Genomic DNA, 9,032 nt, shown 5'->3' on the forward strand with positions numbered 1-9,032 from the left:
TAGTTGTAAATGATCTTTGCTAAAAGAAAAGCAAAAAAAAAAAGTGAAAGGGTGAATAGACGAATATATATATATATATATATATATATATATATATATATATATATATATATATATATATATATATATATATATTCCCCGACAAGATCACATTAGTCCTTTTTTCCAGGATTATTATTGAAAAAAGGAAGTGCATCCCCTTGAACCAAAAACTAGAAAAACAAATAAGTCATCAAGAAGTGAATTATACAGAGATGCACAACTTGCGAAATATAATCGCAGATGAAATTTGGGAAGATTGATGTCAGCATCGAGGAGGTTAGAACCTTCGAGTTAATGGGGACCACGATTGAATATTTATTGTTCTAGACATTTATCTTTTTATTTGAATGAACATTGTTTATTCCCAACACTTTTTTAATTACCAATATCATATGATGGCATTACTGTTGTAGTTGGTCGTTATATTCCTAATATATATATATATATATATATATATATACTGTTAGCCGGCCCGCCTATGCCAATGGGGTGAACCGAACGGGTGGGATCAGCTTGTGGACTCGGCTTGTGGACTTTTAATGATTGTGATCCCTCTGGGCTTGATTTCAAACTCAACCTATGTAAATAGCATGACGGACCACACTACTATATCTCTCTAGCCTCATGGGGCACCGGGCCTCTCTCTCTCAAACAAAAACCCTCAATCTCTCTCTCTTTTGCTGCCCCCCATCTCTCTCATCTCTGGTTCAAGCATACCCTCTCTCTCTCGCGTTTATGCCCTACCTCTTTCTCTCTCACGTTTTTGCCCCCTGCTTCTCTCTCTCAAGTTTGTGCCGTTGCCCTCTCTCTCTTGTTTGTGCCCTACCCCCTCTCTTTCTCTTCGTGCCCTCTACAGCATGGTCTCCCACTCTCTTTCAATATAGAAGACAAAGCAAGAAGAGGAGAAAAAGGTACAAACTCTCTCTCTCTGGAAAATATTTTACATTCTCTCTCTAGGAAAATCTTCTCTCTGATCACAGGAACCAGAGTTAAATTTTGGTTCACGCAATGAAAACCCTTTGTGGCCACAGGAACCAAAGGAAAATCTAGGAGAGATGGGTAAAATGTTCAAACAACCATGGCTGCTATTGAAAGTAATAAGCCATATGTTGTTTGAACCCTATAAAAATTTAGAATTTCATAAATAAAAAGATTCAAGGAAACTAACCTTATTCATTACAAATTTTCTTTATGCGATATACAAGGGCCAGGTTGATGCCATTGACCATAGTATTGCATAGCTGTATTGTTAACTAAGTTGAAATCGATATGCATGGACATTTTTGAAGCCCACATTCTATGAAATTATTTAGAAAATTGGCTAAATGTTTTAGTTGGAGATTGAAACTTAACCTATAGTATTTTTATAACAACCAGTGATCTTAAAGAACTGTAGGAACTGTTTAGGAACAGATTCTCAAAAGATCAGTACAAGGTATCTGAGAAACATCCATGCAACTATAGTGGTTTTGAAAAGCACAATGGTCTAACTCTCTAAACAATGTTATCCACTGCATAATGAACAGCTGACAGAATCCACCAGGAGGCACACAAAGAGGCATAACTACACGTGATTAAAAACTTCATGTGGTTCTGTTTTGTAAAGTCATCCATCAAAGTATTCAATTGGTTTAATAAGCTATGCATCAATGTAATGCATAAAACAGATCGAGTTCTTAATATCATTTGTTGCACATCAAACCAATTCATCAACCTGAATGAGGGAGAAAAACCAACTCAAAAAGCTAGAATTTAGATGAAGGGGGGTCTGCTCCCAGGACAATGTTATATGTTTGTATCAAAAAGAGGAGATTCACAAAGATCAAAGGCTTTAACACAACAACAAATTAAATGGAGACTACAAAACAATTGTTTACACTCCAAATGGCCAATATGCTCAAATCAGCCAATAAATGTGGTACAACAATCAACCAGTGAAACAGTTTCCTAGTTCCTACACCTATTTTAAATGCTCAATTATCTGCAAAACCATGGGATTAACTCACCAAGGGTATTACAAAAAAGTGATCACTTGAGGTAGTGACCCTTATCATTGAGAAGGATAGGCTGGCATTCTATTTTACTCAATATAGCATTCAGAACATTTATTGATCTTCTATTTTTTTTTTTTTTTTTCTGAATAAGTGTTGACAAAGCATTCATTGACCTTAACCTAAATAACCATAAGAGGTTTGACTATTGGAGTAAATGATTGGTATGCAGACCAAATATCTTGACATACTTCCCGATAATGTTCGGTGCGACCGAATGAGTCAAGTTTTTTTTCGAGTGACAAGCTTGTGATTGTGTTCCTTATCAAACCTAATCACAACCCACTCATTGTTGGCATTTATGCTAATGTCAATCCTAGCTATACATCCACACCTTGTTTGAGGGATTTTCCTTATACATATTGCATCTTTTTGTTTATGGAACCCTTCTTTAGAGCATTTAAATTCCCTATCTATTCTCTCCGTCTATCCTTGGTAGGAGTACTTGCCCTTTGGACCCCAAACCCACACGCTAATGCATAAGCCTTGTAATAGTCACATGCTTCTTCTTCAGAACCAAATTTCATCCCTATTTTGGGATCTTCTATTTCTAATCCCTTGGAAGACGCACCATATTCCCCAATTCCCATATTTGTAGACTTAATAGGGGCAGTTGTTAGCAATGTATCTTGCTCCATGTATTCATTAGTGTCCCCCATATTGGGCTCAATGGTGTCCCCTATATTGTCTTCATCTGAAGACGTGGGAGATGACATGCTACCTGAAATGGTGAGATCCAACTTACGTAATTGAAAGACCCTACAATAAACACAAAGTTCTTAATACTATTTCGCCACAATACGTGATATTGATCTAGGCTTAACCAAATAAGCCTATAGAACTATTTTGTTCCCTTAAAGAAAAAAGGAAACCAAGATGCTCTAAAATAATGGCTTGAGCGTGTGCATCATAGATGTTAGATGTCTCCATATGTTTGTAAAATTCATGTTGATGTATCCTGTCATACAGTATATCACTTACTCAAAGGACAAAGAAGAAACAATAATACTTATAAAGATATGGATATAATAACCAATTACTCATAAGAATAAATGTAAATGAATGGCAATTTTGATATGGAGCTTGAAATTGTTGCGGTTACACAAGACACCAACAATCATGGAAAGCATCAAAGCTGCATAAAAATATAAATGGGCGATCCCGGTCACTGGATTTTATTATCCAAAGGTAAAGTACCCCAAGCCTAAACTTTGACATAGCTCCAAAGGAAACCAATGCATGGAGTAAGCTAATGATGAGCAAGGCTGCATCAGCATTTAGGTTAGGGATTTTTTCAAACCTATTGAATGCACACATCAGGTGGTTTACATGAGGCAGCTAGTTACCTTATTGGCAAGGCTAACTCATATTGCATGACACAAAAATAAGCAATGCAATAATGATCTAAACGCTGTGCTAATGCATCGTTTAAAAATCAAGGACATTGATGGTGTTGCAATTTCTAACATTTGAATGCACACATCAGCTGAAATCAGTGATTTAAAAGTCATCAAGTCGGCACGAAATCGGCCGATTCGAATCGGGAATTAAAAGTCGTTGAGTCGGCACGGAATCGGCCGATTCGAATCGGTAATCTGACATCCCGTGTTGATTCTTTTGTAAAGCGGAGAATTGACCGGTTTTAGAGCAGAACCCGTCGAGTCGGTACGGAATCGGCCGATTGGAATCGAGAATCAGACATCCCGTGTCGATTCTTTTGTAAAGAGGAGAATTGACCGGTTCTAGAGCAGAACCGGTAATTCTGTACAGATAATCGTCCGATGACATCATGACTCGCCCGATGCACATGATGTCATGACTCGCTTGATTTGCCCGATTCTGTGACATCATGAATCGCGTATGGGGCATTTTTGTAATTTTTTGGGTTAAAATTGACAATCACGGTTAAATGCCACGGCGTCCCTCGTCACAAGTCCCACACTCCTCCTTGCATTCCGCATGCGAAAGACATTGATAGCAGAATAGTATTTATTCTGGCCAGTTTTCTACTGTGGGTTCGATGTGGGATAACTGTGGTGAAAGGTAATAGCTGAAAAGGAAATATAATATAATCTTTAAGTCGACCTATTAATATTAGAAATCAACTTGTGATATGGTGGTTAGCACGCTACTTTTTCTTTTGCACGTCGTGGGATCAACTCTTGGGCAAGTGACCCCATCCTTCCCTCGTCACAAACAAATAAAAGCTTTTTTTTACAAAAAAAAATAAAAGCCCTTTGTAAAAAAAAAATATGGTTCTTATAAAAAAAAACAAAAGAAGTGATAAAACTAAATTTCTTTTTGTTGTCAAAAAAGAAAAAAAAGTATAAAAGTTTCTTGTAAAAAAAAATATAAGGTTCTTGTCAAAAAAAAAAAAAGGTAATAAAACAAAATTTATTTTTCTTGCCAAAAAATAAAAGTTTATTGTAAAACAAATATAAGGTTCTTGTCAAAAAAAAAAAAAAAGGTAATACAACAAGTATTTCTTATAAAAAAAAAAAGGTTCTTGTTAAAAAAAAAAAAAAAGGTAATACGACAAGTATTTCTTGTAGATAAATAAATAAAAGGTTATTTTCAAAAGAAATAAAAGGTTTTTGTCAAAAAAAAAGATCAAAGGTAATACATCAAGTATTTCTTGTCAAAAAATTAAAAAGTTAGATTTGTTTTTATTGGTATAATAAATTAATTATAACATGTAAACCAACAATTTTAATTTCAGCATATAATGTTCTCCACCAATTCGAGATTTTGGTGACCATTTTTCATCGATTTAAATCATTCTTTATTATAGTCCATGTATGATTATATACTTCATCCATGATAATTCTATGATTTTTTTTTTGTGTGATGTAAATTTAATGGTTAAAATAAATTCATACAGGAAAAAACATCTCAATATTCATATATTAATGAAAAAATAAAAATTAATAATGTAGTTGTAACAATCCTAAAATTTCAAAAAAAAGAAAAAAAAAGGAGAAAATATGTTTATAAATAGGTGATGTTCTGTTTGAGTATGATGGTCCTTGGGGACCATCACTGTTTTCAAAAACTTTTGCTTTGAATTAACTTTTGCTTTGCCTTTACTTTTTCCTTTCCCCGCTTTTGCCTCCTGCTGCTTGCAGCTGGCAGCGTCCTTTAGCGGACGTGGTTTTCATACGATAAACGTTTGCTTTTAACGCGACACCTCAGGTATGAGGTAGAGCGTAAGAAAATAATATAATAATACGTTATAAGAATTTAAATAGGGGATGTGAGCACTCCCATCCTAAAACAAAACTTTGAGATCTCTCTCTGGTCGAAACACAGTGAACTTCTCTCTCGAACCGAAAATTTTTATCGGAAGCTCCCTCTCAAATAATTGTGGGTAAGTGACATCGTCTTCCTGAAAAATAGTCTGTTTTTAATAAATAGTGATATTTTCGTTCAGGATATTTATTTTATAAGTTTTGTGTGTAAGTGACATCGTCTTCCTGAAAAATAGTCTGTTTTTAATAAATAGTGATATTTTCATTCAGGATATTTATTTTATAAGTTTTGTGTGTAAGTGACATCGTCTTCCTGAAAAATAGTCTGTTTTTAATAAATAGTGATATTTTCGTTCAGGATATTTATTTTATAAGTTTTGTGTGTAAGTGACATCGTCTTCCTGAAAAATAGTCTGTTTTTAATAAATAGTGATATTTTCATTCAGGATATTTACTTTATAAGTTTTGTGTGTAAATGACATCGTCTTTCTGAAAAATAGTCTATTTTTAATAAATAGTGATATTTCCGTCTAGGATCTTTATTTTATCAGTTTTGTGTGTAAGTGACCTCATTGTCTCGAAAAATAATCCATTCTTTTTAAAAATAAAATGAAATAATTATTTATGCTTATTATCATGAATTTTAGGCGCGATAAATTTTATGCGCACGTGACCTCATTATCTTGAAAAATAATCTTTTTAATAAAAATTGTGATATTTTATCTATGTTAGAAATTTTGAATGCTGTAAATTAGAAAACTAAATTTATTTATTTTTCTTGTCTATTGTTAGAAATAAATGTGATATTTCTGCTTTTAGTAAAATTGTGATATTTCTTTCTACTGTTTTGAATATTTAGACATTGTAAAATTCATGTGCAAATGACTGCCTTATTATTTAAAAATTGACATTTTTGCAATTGATTATAGTATTATTGTGAAATGTTTATTTGTGAATTGATATTCCATAAATTGTGATAATTCCGTATTCTTGAATTTTTATAAGAGTTTTTCTATACATATTAAATTGGCAATTATGCTAGAATGCCTTTACAAACTGCTACCTTTCTAAATTTGAGCCCAAAATATTTGATTGATTATTTTTGAAATGTTATAGAGAGTGACTGTTATTAATGGTTTAAGTGAAATTCATATTAATGGTTTCAGTGATATGTTGAGTACATGATATTGCTGCTTTCGAATGTTTAAAGAGATTTAGAAATAATTTAAGTATACAAGTGGACTCATCCGGTTCGCCGGTGAGGTATAAGTGGACCTATCTAGGACGTCGGTAGGGTTTAAGTGGACTCATCCGGTACGCCGGTGAGGTATAAGTGGACCTGCAGGGATTAAGTGGACCTATCTGGGACGCCGATAGGGATTAAGTGGACCCATCAGGACGCTGATGGGGTATATATGTGACCTACTTGGGACGCCAGTAGGGTATTTTGTGAAATCCTTTGAATTATGTACTGTCGTTAAAAGTGTTATAAGCATTTCAATTACTCGGATTATACTTAATTATGCAATTATTGAAAGTGAAATTGTTGATGCATTTCTATTAATAGATCTCATTTTGAAAAATATTGATATCTTTCAATCATGATTATTTTTAGGATTATGATGATCACTTACTGAGTAGCCAAACTCATCAAACTATGGTAAACATTTTTTTCAGGATAACTACGGATTCATTTTGAGTGCTAGTCAAGATCAACCTTGGAAGATACTGTTGTTGTGCTAGCTTTCTTTACTTACTACGTAAGACCTCGCCACTGTAAATTTGTCCTATCAATAGATGTATATATGTTTTGTCTGTCACATCTCAGGAATAACAGTACTGTAAATTCTTGGGGTGTGACAGTAGTACCCCAATTTCTTATTGGATTCTTAAAAAACAACATTTATAATAATTTTTAATAATTGTTTTGGATTTTTTTTAAAGCTTAATCCGATCGATTCGGTCGATTTTCAATCCAAATCACCGATTCACTGATCCGGATGGGTTTTTGGGGTGCCCGATCCGGGCCACTGATCCGTTTTTTAAACCATTGGCTGAAAGTAAAAGTATGTTGCGCACTGCATGTATACAGAATTAAGTGTCAACTTGATGCAAATAAAATAAGGCAAATTCAACTAATAGCCACACAAATCAAATAGACATTAAAGCATGAACACTGCATAATCAGCAATATTAGTACTTTCTGTTTAAATGATAGTTAATAGGTATGAATGCTTACAAACTCCTCAAGCTCAAGGGTTTTCCCATACCTTCAGGAAAAAGACAGCCCTTGCTAAGTGCTGGACGTTCATAAGGGAAAAAGACAGCCCTTGCTAAGTGCTGGACGTTCATAAGGAGCCACCTGTAAAGTTTGTCAAATGCATCTTAGATCTAGATGAAGCTTACAGCAGGAAGAAGCATGTATCATGGAACAACAGCAACACCACCACAAGACCATGTGGAAAACATCAGCAAGTGTACATTAATATAAATCAGATATATTTTAATAAAAGGGACTTCATGTGGAGTAAGTGTTTCTTTGCAGTTGAACATAACAATCTACTCAAACTTTTCATATGACTAGCCCTTGAAACATGCTGTGAATTAGAGCATTTACCCATATGCTGAAATGGTTGGTCTATAAGATGAATTGAGCATATCTATGTCATTCAAATATTATTTGTTCTCTGTCCATAAAGTGCACAAAATCAACAATATTCAACTGTTCCCTTAAAAACGATTTCATGGGTTTGTTACAGGAAGATAACTCTTCGAAGCTTAAAAAAAAATCCATTAATGGCAAAAGTGGAAATCACATTTCCATGAAAAAGGCAAAGAAAGGCTACAAAGATCCTGGTGCCTGCACTCCTTTCAGTGAAAATAATAGCAGCCATTCCTGTTTGAACATTAACCCATCTCCCCTAGATTTACCTTTGGTTCCTGTGGCCGCAAAGGGTTTCCATTGCGTGAACCAAAATTTACCTCTGGTTCCTGTGATCAGAGAGAAGATTTTCCTAGAGACAAAATATTTTTCTAGAGAGAGAAAGAATTTGTGCCTTTTTCTCCTCTTCTTGCTTCGTCTTCTATGTTGAGAGAGAGTGGGAGACCAGGCAGCAGAGGGCACAAAGAGAAAGAGGGGTAGGGCACAAACGAGAGAGAGAGGGTTGGGGACACAAACTCGGGAGAGAGAGAAAGAGGCATGGGGCACAAATGAGAGAGAGGCAGGGCACAAACGCGAGAGAGAGAGAGAGGGCAGGCCTGAACCAGATATGAGAGAGAGATGCGAGCAACAGAATAGCGAGCGATTGGGGGAGAGAGAGATGTCCGCTGCCCCATGACGCTAGAGAGATATAGTAGTGTGGTTCGTCAAGCTATTTTGAAATCAAGCCAAAAGGGATCAAAACCGTTAAAAGTCAACGAGCTGATCCCACCCTTTCGGCTCACCTATTGGCATAGCCGGGCCGGATAACAGTATCATTTTTCATAAATTGTTTGGTTGCTACCGCATGCCTTACGCAATTGATCGGATCATATAAATACCCCTTAATATAGGTCATTGAAAGGATCTCGGATGACCCACCAAAGCACGAAAGCCAAGATCTTTAAAAAAATTGATTCCTATTCGAAGAGTGCATAACCGAATGGATAAGCTCACACTAACCCATCAATTTGGGATTCAATTAGGGATTTT

At 35.1% G+C, this 9,032-nt stretch overlaps 1 protein-coding gene and 1 long non-coding RNA gene across 6 annotated transcripts; one reads left to right on the forward strand and one right to left on the reverse strand.

The window, feature by feature from the left end:
• The first annotated feature begins 674 nt into the window (after positions 1 to 674).
• Positions 675 to 7,708, forward strand: LOC148782830 (uncharacterized). Of its 2 annotated transcripts, none has more exons than XR_016052356.1 (3): positions 675 to 953; positions 6,983 to 7,101; positions 7,618 to 7,708. It is a non-coding gene; the product is annotated as an uncharacterized LOC148782830 (long non-coding RNA). The 2 variants fall into 2 exon arrangements; XR_016052355.1 differs by having other exon boundaries at positions 680 to 953; positions 7,019 to 7,101.
• Positions 1,384 to 8,706, reverse strand: LOC110007549 (uncharacterized). 4 transcript variants are annotated; one of them, XR_016052353.1, is made up of 3 exons: positions 8,273 to 8,703; positions 7,612 to 7,703; positions 1,384 to 1,756 (listed from the first exon to the last, which is right to left on the reverse strand). XR_016052353.1 is itself a non-coding variant. In XM_020669075.2 (3 exons), exons 1-3 carry the CDS (start codon positions 8,302 to 8,304, stop codon positions 2,507 to 2,509), a joined length of 432 nt encoding a protein of 143 aa, XP_020524734.1. In that variant the 5' UTR covers positions 8,305 to 8,706; the 3' UTR covers positions 1,870 to 2,506. The 4 variants fall into 4 exon arrangements, 1 of the variants encoding a protein (XP_020524734.1); XR_016052351.1 differs by lacking the exon at positions 1,384 to 1,756 and adding an exon at positions 1,870 to 2,852; XM_020669075.2 differs by lacking the exon at positions 1,384 to 1,756 and adding an exon at positions 1,870 to 2,814 and having other exon boundaries at positions 8,273 to 8,706.
• Positions 8,707 to 9,032: the final 326 nt, after the last annotated feature.

Source organism: Amborella trichopoda, chromosome 3, assembly GCF_054954075.1.
Source record: "Amborella trichopoda isolate Santa Cruz 75 chromosome 3, AtrichopodaSantaCruz75HAP2 v2.0, whole genome shotgun sequence".
NCBI classification, from domain to species: Eukaryota; Viridiplantae; Streptophyta; class Magnoliopsida; order Amborellales; family Amborellaceae; genus Amborella; species Amborella trichopoda.

Bases quoted from the DNA above. Each gene is read 5' to 3' on its own strand.
- LOC110007549 (XM_020669075.2), bottom strand. From the start codon at position 8,304: ATGGAAACCCTTTGCGGCCACAGGAACCAAAG. The intron at 7,704-8,272 runs GTAAATCTAGGG...CAAACTTTACAG, and splicing joins TGCGGCCACAGGAACCAAAG to GTGGCTCCTTATGAACGTCC. The intron at 2,815-7,611 runs GTATGGGAAAAC...TCACCATTTCAG, and splicing joins GGGCTGTCTTTTTCCTGAAG to GTAGCATGTCATCTCCCACG.